At 31.9% G+C, this 18,683-nt stretch overlaps 1 protein-coding gene across 2 annotated transcripts; it reads left to right on the top strand.

Annotated features, from left to right (window-relative positions):
• The first annotated feature begins 1,640 nt into the window (after positions 1 to 1,640).
• On the top strand, positions 1,641 to 18,458 carry LOC143085549 (heat shock 70 kDa protein 12B-like). 2 transcript variants are annotated; one of them, XM_076261975.1, is made up of 5 exons: positions 1,641 to 1,659; positions 6,279 to 6,602; positions 7,878 to 8,096; positions 12,124 to 12,268; positions 13,906 to 18,458. In XM_076261975.1, the coding sequence occupies exons 2-5, from the start codon at positions 6,297 to 6,299 to the stop codon at positions 14,970 to 14,972; spliced, it is 1,737 nt and encodes a 578-aa protein (XP_076118090.1). In that variant the 5' UTR covers positions 1,641 to 1,659; positions 6,279 to 6,296; the 3' UTR covers positions 14,973 to 18,458. The 2 variants fall into 2 exon arrangements, with proteins under 2 accessions (XP_076118090.1, XP_076118089.1); XM_076261974.1 differs by lacking the exon at positions 1,641 to 1,659 and adding an exon at positions 1,750 to 1,899.
• The last annotated feature ends 225 nt before the right edge of the window (positions 18,459 to 18,683 follow it).

Raw genomic sequence — 18,683 nt, 5'->3', positions numbered from 1 at the left:
TTCTAAGTTTAGAAATTTAAATATATCACTTATCAGTCGAAAATAAACTGGCAACGCCATGGTTAAAAAGGCCTAGTAAAACATAAGCAAAAACAAGAATGTGTCCCCAGTACACGAATGCCCCACTCGCACTATCATTTTCTATGTTCAGTGGACCGTGAAATTGGGGTAAACCCTTTAATTTGGCATTAAAATTAAAAAGATCATATCATAGGGAACATGTATACTAAGTTTGAAGTCGATTGGACTTCAACTTCGTCAAAAACTACCTTGACCAAAAACTTTAACCTGAAGCGGGACAGACGAACGGACGGACGGACGGACGGACGGACGAACGGACGCACAGACCAGAAAACATAATGCCCCTCTACTATCGTAGGTGGGGCATAATAGTACACAAAACATAACATAGAAAACTTAAGACTGAACAACATGAACCCCACCTAAATCTGAGCGTGATCTCATGTGCTCCAGAAGCGTAATCAGATCCTGCAATGCATGTGTCACCCTTTGTGTTGTTCAAGTAGTAAGTAAAAACAAAATATTCTCAAGATTACATCGGTACTGTAACTGGCAAACGAATGCCTTGCAAGTGACATTAACCTTCTTTTTTTTCTTACTTTTGTTTAAAAAAAGATTTTGATGCGGCTATCACCGATACGGTCGTTTACAAAAAAGAATCAAGACAGGCATTACGATTTGTATGTTATGCCCATACGCAAATAGAACTGTAAGTCAATGCAAAATACATGACCTACATATTAGAGGGATTAGAACAATAGCCTTGGATACTTACCAAATTTCCCCCGCCTGTTTTATCAGACTTCATTTATAAATAAAACCAAAGATATAAATTCAGATATTCTTATCTTTTACAATTGGCACAAATGAGAACAACAAGGTATGTAAAACAATCATTAAGTATCGGCTACTCCAGTTTTCTGGACATGTAAGCATGATACCATTTTTTCCGTCATGTGATTGATATCAGTTCAATTGCGACAAATAGTGAGGGGTTTTTTTTTTTGCAGTCTCTCTCATTATTGTTATGAGTCACAGTTTATATATTTACTTCTTCAGGACCAATTCATGGAAACGGCACTTGGTTGATCATAAGTATTTCCAACAATGCAACTTCAGTCAACAGTAACTTTATAAACCGATTTTTTTTTTTCAACAAAAGATTTTTAAGAGTAAAGCATTGTTTCCATCCCTTTTCTTTGTCTTGATATATATGTAGTTGTCACTAATGCATTCATGTTATATTTCCTTTTTATATTTATACTGTGACACTCAAAACAAGTGTGCTCAGTGAAAATCTGATACTGGTTTTCAGTTTAAATTTCAGTTCAAGCGGCTTTGACTTGTGAAAATCTATGTTTCTGATGGTTTGCATTACATTATTTTTTTTATTCGAGTCGTTTAAATATTTTACATTATATCAACCAGTTAGAACTTAGTTTCTATATTTTCTTTCTAACTGTTATTACTCAGTTTTGTTAAAATGACTTTCCATACTTTAGCGTACGCAAAAGTTAACCTTTCCTTTCCGAAAATACTTGTCAATTACAATGTCCATTAAAATGAAAGTAACGTGAGAAAAACGGACAAACAACCCACCATCATATTTTTAACAGAACAAAAACAATTTCTAACAAAGTAATTACTTCATAAGTTTTAATTAATATCACAATAACGCAAAAAGAATCATATAACAACATTCTGGTATCCTGTTGGCGCCTCTTTTCCACATGGGTTGAAAGGTCATGAAATTCTAAGTATTTGTAATCGCACTACAGAAATGTTTTCAAAACTATTGAATATTTACTACTTCTGTTTAAGAAGATCTTGTTCGCAGTGATTATTAAACATATTGAATGGTTCATTCTTTAAAAATAGGTAAGGACTTAGAAATTCTTAAAATGTATCTACTTTCACTTTTAATGTGTTTCCCCCTTTGAGAAACTGAGTGTCGTCTTCGTTTCTACATGTTCTAGAAATCCTTCAATTAATAAGTTATTTGATAACCATAGAAATTATAAAGAGACTAGATTTTTTTTATAATGTGTAACCAGAGACAGGGTGTGAGGCCACAGGCACTTGTTTTTATCCATTGGAAGACCCACTATATATCAACGTATATTTTATACTTGTAACTATACGTGATCATACTTTGATAGTGTTTCTATCCATTGGAAGACCCACTATCAACGTATATTTACTCGTAAATATACGTTGATAGTGGGTCTTCCAATGGATAGAAACAAGTGCCTGTGTGTGAGGCGCTGGTTTCTGTCAATGGGGGGTTTACCATCCACAATCGTACAAAACATCCGTGAACCTCCATTGACAGAAACTAGTGCCTATGACTAGAGAGCATTATTCTATTGCAAAATCACTTTGGCTAAGGGAAAAGGGATTAATATAAGTTGCAAAACTTGTTTCCCAATCCACTATAAACAAATATGTTTAAACTAAAATCACTTTGTCTCCTCCACAACTCAAACATTGTCAAACCTTGGACCTCTGTGACTAGCCCGTCACACTTCCCCCACATTAAGAGTCATCATACAATTAGGACTCGTACAACACATACTGAGGCTAGAAAACTATAACCATTGGATAGTTAGTTGGGCCCTATATGTTGGGAGAGCATGATTTATTTACTAATTTTATCACTTTGTCGCCTGTGGAACTTGAATCTGGGGTGTCTGTGTTACTGTCACAAGGAAAGAGTTAACAAACTAGGCTAAAGAAGGACTTCCTTAATAGCTCAACCTTTTACAGCTGACTAAGTAACGATCTTCTAATGAAAGGTAGTATATATCCTGTCATAAATGAACAGAGCAGATGCTGGTATCATGGTCTTCTAAACCTGTACTAGCTGTACTGCATCAAATAATTTTTGGTTTAATTGGTGGCAATTGATTCCAATGTATGATTTTGTGTGGATAAAATAAATATATGTAGCTGTCTTTTAATAAATTTACCCCATGCACCACAAAATATAATAATAAAAAAAAAAACATTGAAGAAAATGCACAAAAATACTGAAAGTCACATTTGTATATAAATCATGTTAAGTCTTTCTTCTAGACAGAACTCAAACAAATTTATAAAATATGTCATCTTCAAAAATGCCATCCACATCAGGTGTTGCCAATCAAAAAAAAAGTATGCGTTTACTGTACCCCTAACTACCTTAAAAAGTAAAATCACAAAAATACTGAACTCAGAGGAAAATCAATTCGGAAAGTCCATAATCACATGGCAAAATCAAATAACAAAACGCATCAAAAACGAATGGACAAGAACTGTCATATTCCTGACTTGGTACAGGCATTTTCAAATGTAGAAAATGGTGGATTGAACCTGGTTTTATAGCTAGCTAAACCTCTCACTTGTATGACAGTCGTATCAAATTCCATTATATTGTCACCGATGCGTGAACAAAACAAACAGACTAATTTTTATCCCCTACCCTAAAGTTTTTTGGGCCGTTTTTGATTAAGCTGTTAAAGTCACAATGTTGCTCCCATAGACATGATAGACTCAATGTAAAAAATATTAAATTTTTTTTAAATCCCTACCGAACCTGGGTTTTTTTCAACATGTGACAGTAAACACACATCCTTTTTTGTTTGTTTAGGACTAGTACTATTTTAATCATCCTAATTTACAAAAATGCCCTTTTAAAAATGGTTGTCCCCTAACTGATGACATGGATAACTGGCCAACTTGTGTAAAGTGTTATGATTTATAGACACTGTATTAAATAGTTAATGCACTTCTGTGTTTATCTCGCTATATATGAGGGGGGATAGGACCTTTATCGGGACTTCGGGATCGGGCGTTTTTAAGCTCGGGATTTCGGGATTGACCCTTTCGGGATCCGGGAATCATTTTTTTCGGATTTCGGGACGTCGGGATTTACTTTATTTAAATTCGGGACCTCGGGATTTCGTTTTTTTAAGTCCGGGATTTCGGGATCAGGACCCCTCCTATCCCCCCTCATATATATCGTTGGTTGCAATCCAATACCCAGTCAAATTAAACTTATCTCGCATGTGATCTGCTGGTGTCATACAACAAATATTACGTTGTTGTAAAATGATGAAATTGCATCACAAGAAAGTGAGAATATACTGTAAATACAGAAATTATTGTGAGAGTTTTATTTGTAAGTGAATAATTCGACTGTTACTGGGTGAGTATTGCAAAGAAATAAAACAACAGATTTCAAATAGTTACACACTAATGATCTAGATTTTTGTTTGTACAAATTTTGTCATGTTTGGCCACGAACAAAAGTTTTTGGTAAAGACACATCCAAACACAGGGAACACTAAAGAAAAATGATATTCTCTAGGTAGATTTGTACATTTGTATACCATCCAAACTAGATATTTAATTTCATGATACCACCATGTAGCTTTGTAAAAAAAAAAAGAAGAGTTATACATGTAGTTATTTTCAGCGTAATCTCTTTATATTTAGGACTATCATCATAATATCAACATCATCAATGATTAGAAAAGAAGGCAAGACATGTCAGTGTGTGCACTCTTTTTATAACATCTGATACTGTACAAAATTTAAAACAATACTAAATGGTCACCAACATTAAAAAGTATATATTGAAACTCAATTATTTTTGGGATACGATTGCTTTTAAGCAATCTGTAGACTTATACCATTGACTCAGGGCCATGCCCTCACGTCAACCGTTATATTCTAAACATCAAGGAACATCTCAGATTCTTGAGATTGTCTTGCTTTAAATGGTATAAAAAACAAAAGAATTGAATTTAAACAACTGTCCTATAATAATCTTTTCATTATCTTCATGTTTCAATATTTCCCTTGACTTGTATGCGTGTTTTCAACAACACGGAAAATCAGAATTAAGCAGTATTTATATTTAGTGTTTTTATAAATTTAGAAACACATCAGAGGGAATTCCCCCGTTTTGATAACATGCGAGAGTTCTCTGAATTCCGATCGATAAATCTATTTCTGTCATATAAGAACTGAAGTGGAGTTTTCTTATATGTCACCGTTATGATATTGTACTTCCATAAAGAACTGGAGGTAGTTTGATTAACATTTAATATACGTCCTTGCTACAAATCACAAGTCTAGGGTTTGTTTAGGTAAGTATGCGCATGCGTATAGTTTTCTTGACTTGAAGGGGTATCAGATTGAATGGTTGCTCTGGATTCCCCACTCCATTGATTAATATGAAACTCACGAGATACTTTCTATGTCTGTCTGCTATTGAGGGTTATTGTTGTTGCATAATTTTAAATCATATGCATCATTTAAATTAAAATAAATGTAGTCCACAACGTAAAGGTGTAACTAGAACACCCCTTCAGCCAAAATGGAGTCTTCCATATTATCGCTTTGAGTTGTCTCCCTTCCGTAAGTAACTTTCGTCTAATGACGATACGTTGAGAAATATCAACTCGTTCAGTCAATAGACGTCGTATTATATTAAAACCAATCACAATTTAAACAGAGGAATGTGTATGGAAAGGAGTCATGCCCACTGACCCAAAGGAAATTCAATATTTAAAGAGTAAGGAATGGGGTTCCACCTAGAATTCACGTAGGAAAATAGGTGATAAGGTACGAAATGAAATACCTTCTCTCACTCGCAGTAACTGCTGTGGAAAGTAAACTTGGAATTGATAGTACAAAAATAAAACACAATAAGTACATTGTTCATACACTTGTATCGAGGATTGGCTTTTTTTAAAGTTGAATAACTATTCAGATTACCATGATTACATAAATTACATTTTACGAGTATTTTACACGTGCAGTTGAATTATTTTTGAAAATGATACTAATACATGTATCAATGAAAACAATTTGGCACTCCTATCCCTCAGAGCAATCTGCTCTTTGATGAATTCTTTTTTATTAGTATTTTTATGTATGTAGATCAATTCAGAATTAATGTATACCTTATTTTACATTTAAGGCATACAAAGTATTGTTTATTCTTGTTATAAACTAATTTTTTAGACATGTATACCTGTAGTATTATATAACACATATAACATTGTATAAGGACTAAAATCAACTGCATTTTTTGCATCAACGTAGAGGTTGAAGTTAGCAAATCAAATAATGAAAGACAAAAGTGTACCAGTAATTTTTTGTGTCTCTTAATATGTTAATTTTTCACGAATTAAAGTATATTATGAATCACCAACATTTTTCTTTTAGTTTAATATTTATTCAAGTAAGATAATATTTTATATTTTCAGCTCCATTAGTTTGATATCATGTCAGAATCAGGGAAAATACTTGTAGCAGCTATAGACTTTGGAACAACCTATTCAGGATATGCTTTCTCATTACGAAGTGATTTTGAAAAAGATCCATGTAAGATCTCCTCACACAATTGGACAGCTGCTTCCAGAGGCTTGGTCTCCTTAAAAACACCAACTTCAATATTACTGAACCCACAGCAGGAATTTGAATCCTTTGGTTATGAAGCCGAGGACCGTTACACTGCCTTAGCCAATGAAGATCTTCACCATGAGTGGTTTTACTTCAGAAGGTTTAAAATGATGCTCCATGGATCACTGGTAAATAATTCTATCATTTTATACAAAATTAGTCATTACAAAAGTAAACAATACAAATGTAAATAAAAATGTAAACAATAAAAATGTAAACATTACATTTGTAAACAATACAAATGTAAACATTAAAAAAAGTAAATAATACAAATGAAAACAATACAAATGTACAAGTCATATCTATTTGTCTAATTCTCTATTGACCCATCTTCGGTAATGTTCTTGGGAACAGATCTCAAGACAACGTCTTCTCTTTATCATGATTATTGTTTACTTTTCTTTTAACATGTTTTAAGTTCAGCATCCCATATTTTATTTTTGCCTGTAGAGTTAAGATTTATGTAATAGCCAATGAAATATCTGTAACCTGCTTCTATACTTAATTGACAATGATTGAGTAATTGTCATTAGACAAAATAAACACATTTTTATACATGTTATATGAAAATTAAGATTTTTTTGGTCATTAAATTTTTTTTTGGGCGTATGGGTATTATGTTGTCGTCATCGTGGTCGGCGTAGTCCGAAGACAGATGGTTTCCAGATAATAACTTTAGTATAAGTAAATAGAATTCAATAAAATTATAACACAAGTTTATAACCACTAAAGGAATTAAGGTTGGGATTGATTTTAGGGGTTTATGGTCCCAACTGTTTAGGAATTTAGGGGCCAGAAAAGGGGCCCAAATAAGCATTTTTGTAGTTTCCAGACTATAACTTGTGCTAAAGTGTATGAATCTCTCTGAAGTGATACCAATTTGAAGTTCTGTGACTACAATTATTCTGTGTCAGGAACCTTTTATGTGTCAAAAATTTAATTACAATCCAAATTCAGACCTGTATCAAGCGTGAATATTGTGTCCATTTTGGCCCAAACTTTTCAACATTTGTGTTCATATCCAGCTTATTATTTTTGTTGTGCATTCTGCATTTTGTATTCATATTCTGGATACCTAAACAATAAAATATGGAAAATTAAATCGAATCAATAAATTTGTTTTAAGATCTTGAGATGTTTCAATTAATTTATGTGCTTTTAAAAGTCTTTTCAGTTTGTCTAATATTTATGACTTTTGGTCACTATATGCTCTACACTCAAGTTCTACGTACAATCACCCCAAATTCCTCAGAAAATGAATGCCAAATCCCTAATTTCCATGAAAATAATGTGTCTGTTCCTGCAACATGTTATAATTAACTGCCTTTTTTACTGTATGACAGCTTATTACCCATTACAGTATGAGTGAAAGTAAACCACATGTATTTGTTTTCTATTTTCAGGGTTTAAAGCGAGATATTATGGTGAAAACTTTTGACAACAAAAAGGAATTACCAGCACTGAAGATATTTTCTATGGCAATAAGATATCTTAAAGATAATCTACTAACTACTTTAAACAAAAGTGTAGAAATTCTAGCTGATGACATACAATGGGTTCTTACTGTTCCCGCCATATGGAATGATCCTGCTAAGCAGTTTATGCGAGAAGCAGCTCAGAAAGTAAGACTTTGACCATTGATATAATACTACATTATTATATCTTCCACCAAAATAAGGGGGTATATATAGCAAATAGCAATCACTTTAACCTGCTGTTATCTGTCTGTACATCACACATATATTTTAGAGACATTTTATCTCAGGAACTACTAAATAGAACAATTTCATATTCCAAGTATTTGGTTAACAGGTCAAGAATGATGAGTTCTAATGTATTTAGATTTTTTGGCATCTTTCAGACTGTCAGACACCGGTTTCCTATTTGCTGATACTTTTGATATATCAGTATATTGAATATTGATTAATGAATGTCACACACATTTCTCTGGTACTACTGAACACTTTTCTATAAAACAAAAATAATTGAATAACAGGATGAATATATAGATTAGCTTGATTTAATAAGTGATATGTTATCAGATCTGTCACACCAATACTTCCTGTTTTCAAATAATTTGAATTATGAGTGGGAGGCAAACCTGATGTTTTATATGAAAATGTGTGCGTTATTGTTATATGAGAAGTTTGTGCATAGATATAAGTAGATGTGGTATAAGTGCCAATGAGACAACTCTTCATCCAAGTCACATTTAGTAAAAGTAAACCATAATAGTTCAAAGTACAGTATTCAAAATGGAGACTCTGCTCACATCGAACAGAAAGCTATAAATGGCACCAAAAATGAATACTGGTAGTGTAAACCCATTCAAACAGGAAAACCAATGGCCTTAAATCTGTATTAAAAATGAGAAACACTTAACCACATCAACAAACGAAAAACCAATGAAAATCAGATTCCTGACTTAGGTGCAATCAAATGCAGCAGATTTAAGCATTTTAATAGGTACCAACCTTCACCCTTATCTGAAACAATTGTGTGATATCACAACATAGAAAGACACACTATAAAAAACTTAAATTAGTCATTATACAGTCAGGGGTACTACTTGTACAGTACAAGTAATTTTTAGCTCACCTGGCCTAAAAGGCCAAGTGAGCTTTTCTCATCACTTGGCGTCCAGCGTCTGTCGTCGTCGTTAACTTTTACAAAAATCTTCTCCTCTGAAACTACTGGGCCAAATTAAACCAAACTTGGCCACAATCATCATTGGGGTATCTAGTTTAAAAATTGTGTCCGGTGACCCGGCCAACCATCCAAGATGGCCACCATGGCTAAAAATAGAACATAGGGGTAAAAGGCAGTTTTTGGCTTATAACTCAAAAACCAAAGCATTTAGAGCAAATCTGACAGGGGTAGAATAGTTAAACAGGTGGAGATCTATCTGCCCTGAAATTTTCAGATGAATCAAACAACTCATTGTTGGGTTGCTGCCACTTAATTGGTAATTTTAAGGATATTTTACAGTTTTTGGTCATTATCTTGAATATTATTATAGATAAAGATAAACTGTAAACAGCAAAAATGATCAGCAAAGTAAGATCTACAAATAAGTTAATATGACCAAAATTGTCAATACCCCTTAAGGGGTTATTGTCCTTTAATGACCATTTTTCACAATTTGTTCATCATATTTGCAAACTTTAAAAAATCTTCTTCTCTAAAACTACTCAACCAAATTCAACCAAACTTCAACTGAATGATCAGTAGGATGTATCAAATAAAGTTTGTGTTTTATTTTCTATTTCGTCAAAAGACATGGTCGTCATGGCTAAAAATAGAACACAGGGTAAAATGCAGTTTTTGGCTTATATCTCAAAAACTCAAGCATTTAGAGCAAATAAGACAAGAAGTTAAAGAATTTATTAGGTCAAGGTCTACCTGTCCTGAAATTTTCAGCCGAATTGGGTAACTGGTTTTTCAGGTATAATGCCCCTGAATTGATGATTTTGAAGAAATTTTGCAGTTTTTGGTTTTTATCTTGAATATTATTATAGATACAGATAAACTGTTAATAGCAAAATTGTTAAGCAAAGTAAGATCTACAAATAAGTCAATTTGACCAAAATTGTCAATTGACCCCTTAAGGAGTTATTGCCCTTTAAAGACTTTTTTTTCACAATTTGTTCATCATGTTGACTTACTTTTAAAAATCTTCTCCTTTGAAACTGCTGTATCAATTTCAGCCAAACTTAGGCTAAATGAGTTTCAGAGTATCTAGTATAAATTTTATATTTTATTTCCTTGTATGTCAAGAAACATAACTCCTATGCCTAAAATAGAACATAAGAGAAAGTTATTTTTTTTTTATTTTTTTTTTAAGAAAACTGGACGATTCAAAGAACATTTAAATAAATTGAAAAGCCAAAATAATCATTGATGAAAGATTTAACCAAAAAAATTAAGGTGAGCGATTCAGGCTCTTGAGAGCCTCTTGTTTTGTAAAAATATTGATTACAAATGCTTTTCTGATTTTTTCAATTGATTGTACTTGCATGTCTTTAGATTTAACAAAAGAAATTGCATGCCCTCTCCTATGGGTGGACAGAGTGGACAAGCTAGAAATTTTGCCCACCCGATGCCCACTCCAACTGTGGATGGGTGGACAAAGCAAAATCCACCTGAGCTGTAGTGTATTTGTACAAGGTCTTCAAAAATTGCTCCTTGGGGACTTGTTAATGAGCAGTGTTCTGAAGATAACAATACAAAAAAAATGGGATTTTCATGAAATTACATTAGTAAAGAAATCTACAAAGGGCAGACAATTTTAAAAAATTCTATTAGAGCAAAGAAATCCTAAGAATTCAAAAAAAGAAGAAAGGGTGACTTTTTTACTTTAATATACAAGTGAAAAATCTGAATGTCTAAGGGACATAACTAAGCCATTTTTGTTTTACCTATACAAGTAAATATAAAATTCACTTGTAAAAGTATCCTACAAAATAACTTATGTGTATATTTATTTTTACTTCCTCAAGTAAATAAAAATTACTTGTATAAGTAGTACCCTGACTGTTATAGTTTGTTTATAAAACATTAACTCAAAACTACAGAACTTTTAAATACAATATAGTGAATAAATTGTGAGTACCAATAAAGAGGATTGGAAGAACCTTTTCTTGGTAATAAATGCACCATAGATACAAGTATTAAAATTTTGTATGACAGGCTGGTGCCCATTTAGTCTATAAAAGACTCATCAGTGAAGCTCAAATAAAAAATCTGCAATTTGGGGATGGAGCAGTTTAATTTGTGGGAATTTGGCAATAGCCAGTTAAAAAGTCCTCAATTAGGTGTATAAATATATAATGACATTGGAATGGACTCATTATTTTCACAGGAATCCAGAATTCCTAATTTATTGTTTAAGATTACACATAATGGCTATCTTAGAAATTTTGTAGCATTCTTCTCAGGAACTACAAATCAAGGAAAACTTTATGAAATTTGAAATCAAGCTTCTATATACATGATATACCATATGATACATTCTTGAATATGTCACTCATCAACTTCCTGTTAACTAAATACTGTGATAGTAGAAGAACCTTAATAAGTAAATGCCTGCTGTTCAACCTGCAAAGATACACAAACTCACACCTAGATCTGAATTTTATATTAAGTTTACTTTAATTTTTGTCCAAAAAAAATCTTTTGCATGTTGCAGTGTATATCATTTTGCAGACTAAAGTTGAAAGCCATTATCAACTTACATATGCATCAATAATATGGTTTTATTTTTACAGACTTTCACATGAAAATGGATCAACGAAATACTTTCAATGCCGTACACACAGTTGGTTGTTTTTTTCCAAGATGAAAGTTCCTTCATCGTTAAATATTCCTCTGTGGAGATCCCTACCTTCCTATATGTACTCACCTAAAAAGCAGTTTACCCAAGTATTTTATGAATTCAATTGTTCCAAATATATTTTAAAAGTTGATTTCATGCTCTAATGTTGTTTTTTTGTCTAATACATCTTGTACATAATGATATAGCTTGCTTTTGCCATAAGAAAACAACCTTAGTACCTACTTGCCCCATCCTACAAGACGGGTAGGTAACATTAAACACAAAATTTGTAAAGAATGGTCCCATCTAAATATTTTCTTGTTATTCTTTTAAAGGCAGGTATAAAAGAAGACAATTTACTGATAGCATTAGAACCAGAAGCAGCGTCTATGTTTTGCAAATACATGCCAGTAGAGAAAGGAGAACATTCATTCCAAAGTTTCCAACCAGGAAGTAAATATATGGTTCTTGACTGTGGAGGTAAGCTTATAAAAAATACAACATATGATGGTATTTACACTGAGACAATAGCTTAACACATAGAAAATCTAGGATATCTTTAAAACATTTAAATTGGATAGAAACAGCATTGAAACAAAATTGAAAATTGGACATGAAGGGTTATATAAGATACAATTTCTCAAAAATTCTTTTTAAAATCTATTTATACTTTCCCCAACTGCAGGTTAACATGGTTAATGTATAAAAAAAACCACAAAAAAAACGTGTGGTTTGCTTGAGCTCAATTTTTCTGTAGCCAAAATTCAATTATGACATCAAACTTCTTGCTTTCCATTAATATTCTTTTATGTTAGCACAAAAAAAAAGTGATCATGTCTTATGGCATCCTATATGGATTTTTTAGGGGGGAGATTAATGAAAAAGGTTAATAAAGTGTTCCTACAAAGTCATTCATTCTTAAAATCATTACAGAAACAGATTTCAGACTACAAATTTCTCTTCTGAGCAGTTTAAATTTGAGTTTGAATATTCAACAGTGTTATGAGAAGAAATATTGTATCACACTGTAAGCAGTTGTAGAAATTACATTTTCTTTTCTTGTGCTGTTTAAGATAATTTTATAATGAAAAGTATGCCTCAGGAAAAAATTATCTACACTTTAAATTAAGGGCGCACTACGTTTGCGCGCATTTGGGGATTAAAATATTTTACGTTTGCGTGCAACTTTTGATTACATTTGCGCGCATTAATTTTACAGGTAAACTCAAGTAAAACTATAAATAAAAATGAAATTAGATTATAATTGACTATATATTTTTTTATTTTCATAATAAATATGACTATCAATTATTAATTTTGAAAATATTTCTTAATTCTAATTATATATTGTTCATATTGAATTATGAAACCAATTATAAAGTGATCATTAGAAACTCCGTAGTTTAATACATGTAACTTCATTGCGAATATTTCAATATTTCAGAGTGAATGTAAACGAATAGTGATCGTTTTTAAAATAAGTAATTCATTTAAGTTAGTTTGTAAAGTTACACCAAGGCACAAATATGGAGTTTCGACACGTACCTACATGTAAAGTAATGGAATTATCAATACTTTTACCTTTAAGATTAGCTTTGTTTTAGTATTTTAACATTTTCATCTGTACATATTTCTAGGATTTATTGCTTGTGCATAATAAAACGGACTTATTTTGCTCGAAATCCCACTTCCACCTCAACATTGGTGAGTAGGTGACCAAGACTAACGGAACGAGTACTTATACTTGTAAATAATTGAACTAATTATAAATAAATAAATATTATTACCTGTATTTTACCTGAGTTTACCTGTCATAAAAATGCGCGCAGTTGTAATCAAAAGCTGTGCGCAAACGTAATGATTTTTGCGCGCAAATGTAATGCACCGTAAATTAAAAATATCATTAAAAAAGAGAGCTTGAGGATACTGAAGGGATAATCAAAATCATATAAATAGAAATCAAACTGCCAATTCCATGAAAAAAACAACCAAAAGATAGAACACCAGTCCTCAAAACTCAACATAGATAACAACTGAGCAGAACAAATTCCATGAAAAAAATGAATATTAAATATTCATCATTTAATTTGTTATTTCATGCTATAATTAAATTTTAGGAGGAACTGTAGATATAACTGTCCACCAGGTACAAAAAGATAAAACACTGATAGAGCTTTACAAGGCTAGTGGTGGAGCTTGGGGAGGGACACAGGTGGATGAAGCGTTCAGGCAACTTATCGTTAAAATTATAGGCAACCCTATCTTTTTGAAATTCTGTGATGAAAATGCAGCTGATTTTGTGGACATGTTCAGAGAGTTTGAGCTAAAGAAAAGAGAATTCAAAGGAGATGGCAACAAGAAAGTTACCATCAAGGTACCAGTTTCTCTGAAGGAAACCTTTGAAAAAGAAACAGAAGAAACTATCCAGGATGCCTTAACCCAGACAGCATATTCTTCAAAACTGACATGGACTGCAGACAAATTAAGAATCAGTGGCTTGCTTTTTGCTACTCTTTTTGAAATTGCAACAGGAAATATAATTGAACATGTGAAAAAACTTTTAAAAGAACCTGAAGTTAAGGGAACTACTAACATTATCATGGTTGGTGGATTTTCAGAATCTCACATGATTCAGGCAAAGGTGAAAGAAGCTTTTCCAAATATGAATGTGATAATCCCAGCAGAAGCAGGACTTTCAGTACTGAAAGGGGCTGTCATATTCGGACATCTTCCTAAAGCAATTTCTGCCCGTAAGGCAAAATATACCTATGGATTAGCAACAATGACAAAATTTGTCAGAGGAAAACACAGGGAAGACAAAAAAGAAACAATTGGCAATCAAGTTAAATGCAAAGACATTTTTAGCGTTCATGTTGAGAAAGGAGATACATTAGAACTAGATAAAGCCCAGAGTGAGAGAAGTTACAATCCTGTAGAACCTGAACAAAAGGAAATTATATTCCAGTTTTACATTACCGATAGTGATGATCCTATGTATGTCACCGATTCTGGCTGTACTCATATTGGTAAAATGGTGGTCAAAATACCCGACACATCAGGTGGACTTGACAGGCAGGTCAAAGTTCAGTTGATATTTGGTGGAACTGAACTGAAGGTCAAAGCCATTATAGAAAAGACTAACCAAGAAGTTACTGCAAAATTACAATTTCTTGACAAAAAATAGTGCTCAAATGTTTTTCTCTCATTTACTGAAGGTTTCTTTTCTGACAGATAAAAAGATGTACAGGTTTTTCTCAAAAGGGTTGAATTGTGATGCAGAACCTAAATTATTGTATTCATTTTTAAAGAATTTAAAAAAAAAGTCTGTTTTCAATTGTTTAATCTGAGTTTCCTTTAAATATGTTAAAAAAATAAAATTTGATTATGAATATCTTTTATTTCCCCCTCTGAAATTTTACTTTTGACATTCATAAAGAAAAAAATACTCTTGAATGTATGAAATTTCATTAAGATTATATTAAACCTTAAATCAAGAGATTGCCTTTAACCCCTTTTAGGAAATATTTGTATTGAATGCACCAACCGGTAATGTGTTAAACAGGATTGTCCTGTTATATTTAATTTTTAATGTGATATCATATGTATGCATGTTTTTCTTTAAAGGAATGATTGAGTTAAATAGAACATAATATTCCCCGATGATGGCAATGAAACGATCATTGATCTGCAACATTTATTGACAATCACAAAGGAATCAATTAGAAATCTTTGTTTTAAGCCTGACGACATATGTGGGTGGGCCATATTAGTCACACTATACTCGTTTTAAACTAAACAAAGAATGATAGGCAAACTTGCATCATCTCTGAAACTATTATGCTACCTTAGGGGCAATATTTCAGTAAAATAGTACATTCTGTATTGTTACATAGTATAGAGAGACCTACCTTTGTGTCAGAGGGTTTCAGGTAGCCTCACTCAAGACAGTCATCTAAAGAAAGGAGGGGCCAAACATTCAAATTCTTCTTTGTTTCAAAGCACAATATGGCAGCTAACTCAGTAATTGCTAAACATGGACTTTGATAAATTGATGCTTTATCATGCTGTAATATTATATATTACAACCCTTGGTGAAAATTCTGACCCTTCATTAGATTTTTATACAGTGAAAGGAGAGTTGTCTCATTGGTACTCATACCACATCTTCTTATATCTATATTACATTGTATGTACAGAACATTCATTATTAATGGAGGGATCTTAATTTTTGTGGCTTTATGCTTACCATAAATTGAAATGTTCAACCAAGTACTAATTTTCTATTGGCGTTTGTGCAGACTTAACATGCTTAATGCTGAAATCAGGAAATCAAATATCCACAAACAATACAATTTTTCCTTAATCATGTTAATCATGTTAATGTACATAATTTGGTACCTACAACAATAGACAAATCTCCTGTCATTACAGTTTAAAAAAGAGAAGGAACTGTTTTCAGTGCCTTTTCATGCTTTTATTTGCTTTTTAACCAGTTTACTGCTGCCAATATGGCAACATTTTTTTCATTGATTCTTTTTATAATGCAAAGATGTTTATATAATTTGGTGTGTATGACAGTCATATGACAGTGAAGTTGTCCATTTAGCCATATAAATTTCAAGCACCAATATACTGATTTGATCACCTCATGTTTGCAATGATTACAAAGATGTGATAGCATAATTATTATGAATAAAAAATGTATATGCCTTGTTTAAATAGCCATCACACTGTTAAAATGAAAATACATGTTGTAAATATAGAAACTAAGAAATCACTCATTGTATTTTTTTATTGTAGTATTATGGTATATTTTTGTTAAAAACACTTACATTTGCCACCAATAGCCACTAATCTCGTCATAATTACTTATTATAAAGTACATTTGTAGTAGGCAGATTCTAACAACAATATTAGATGACTTAAAGAAACAAAAACAAAAAGAGGAATGATTATAACTTTTGGTCGGTAAGATTTAATTATTTCTGAAAAAAAAGGGATTTGTTCCATAAACTCATGACAGAAAAAACTATTAGCACTTGACAAAACCAAATGCAAATTAAAACCACTTTTATCCCTTAATTCATCTCAAAGTCAGACGAAGGCTTTCAATAATGCTCAACCTTATGATAAGTAATACCGTCCCATGCAATGCACACTGTAGAGGTTGTGTAAATTTACACCAGTTAATGTAAGATAATGATAAACCATTATGAACAAAATCTTTATTGACTAACCATAATATGTGCCATACTATTACACTGATCAATTTATGTATGTCTTTGTAAATGAGACAAAAGTAATTGAAAGCAAGACAGCATAAAGCCAGTACAGCAATTTAGCTTCCCTTAATTGTTTAGATTTTTGTCTTTGTCTGATTTAATGGAAAGTTGCTGTTATTTTCATGTTATTGCATGAACATTGAGAACTTCTCAGTTTTATGCAGTTCTTAATTTAACATCTATACATGTTCCACCTACATAGAAGAATTTCTATATTGAAGTTTTGTTCTGTTAATTTAAGTGTAAAGCCGCTAAGAATCAGGAAGTGGTGAAAACATGACAAACAAAAACCCACTCAAGTTTACATTGATTTGAGTTCAAAATGTATAATGATTAATATATAACATATAACAACAGTTTTCTTCCTGTTCTAGAATTTCAAGATATAATTTGGTTGAAATGAACTACAAATTACCAATTATGGGGAGTTAACTCTGTAATTTGCTATCATTTTAACTGAAAGTTATCTTGAGATTTCTTGAAATACCTGATTCACAGACACCAAAGACCTACCATTTTAAACTTTGGAGGAGGGAAACTTCAAAATAGGATAATTATGTTGGGTTTTATTCTGTCATGTTTAGATAGGCTTCTAAATTGCCTGATTCTTATAAGAACGGCTGATATAAACATATATTGATAATTATACAAACTAATTAAAGTACTGTATATACTTTTGCAAGAACATCTGTATATATATGATGCGGCGTAAAGTGCCTAATTAATCAGTTTAAGTAAGAATTGCTTTAGTAAATTACTATATAAGGGAATGTTCCATTATGTATACAGTTTTTATAATTGTACCCTATGGGTAGTGGTTTACAATTAATGGAGGAACATACAGGAAACAGATAAAAATTATGTCTGGCACATGCTGCCTGAATAAAAACGTTCTGTTTTCCATTTTTTGTTAAGGCTTTCAGAATTGAATTATGTCTGGCACATGTTGCCTGAATAAAAACGTTCTGTTTTCCTTTTTTGTTGAAACTTTCAGAATAAGATTATGTCTGGCACATGTTTTATGTGCATTTGAAGATTTTTTTCAAGAAATTCACTTGTAAAAAATAATGATCACTTCATAGTATGTTTTGTTGAGAAAAAACTCCTGCTGCTGAGTATTTTGTGATGTATTTATTATTTTTATGACTATTCAATTTATATAAAAGAGAGAACAAGAGAGTGTTTGATAGAGTTCATAATAAAAAGGGGCAACCATACCTAATGAATACATATATCATGTACAGGAATTACAAAATTGGAACTACTTCTTTATTGTTTTTGGTCAATACATTCTCCCAATATCTTACTGTTGCCTTTATTAAAGATATAAATATAGTTAAAAACTGTTATCATTTGTATAGTTATTTTGATTAAAGAAATTTGTCAAATGTCTGTTTATTGCTTTTTCCCACTAAGAACTGTTAGGTGTAAAAAAAAATAACATTTACTAATGTACATTGGTAGTTTTTAAGTGTAGACACGAGATATTCATCAATCTACTACCTTATCACTGATAATAAATCATCAATTACTTAAAACAAGGGTAAAATGATGGATGTCACTTTAGCAGAAACAACTGAGCCTTCTGTGTCACTTGAGTTCTATTTTTGTTT

Source organism: Mytilus galloprovincialis, chromosome 8, assembly GCF_965363235.1.
Source record: "Mytilus galloprovincialis chromosome 8, xbMytGall1.hap1.1, whole genome shotgun sequence".
NCBI lineage: Eukaryota > Metazoa > Mollusca > Bivalvia > Mytilida > Mytilidae > Mytilus > Mytilus galloprovincialis.
Note: the sequence above shows the minus strand (reverse complement) of the source record. Positions and strands in the feature narration are given on the sequence as shown.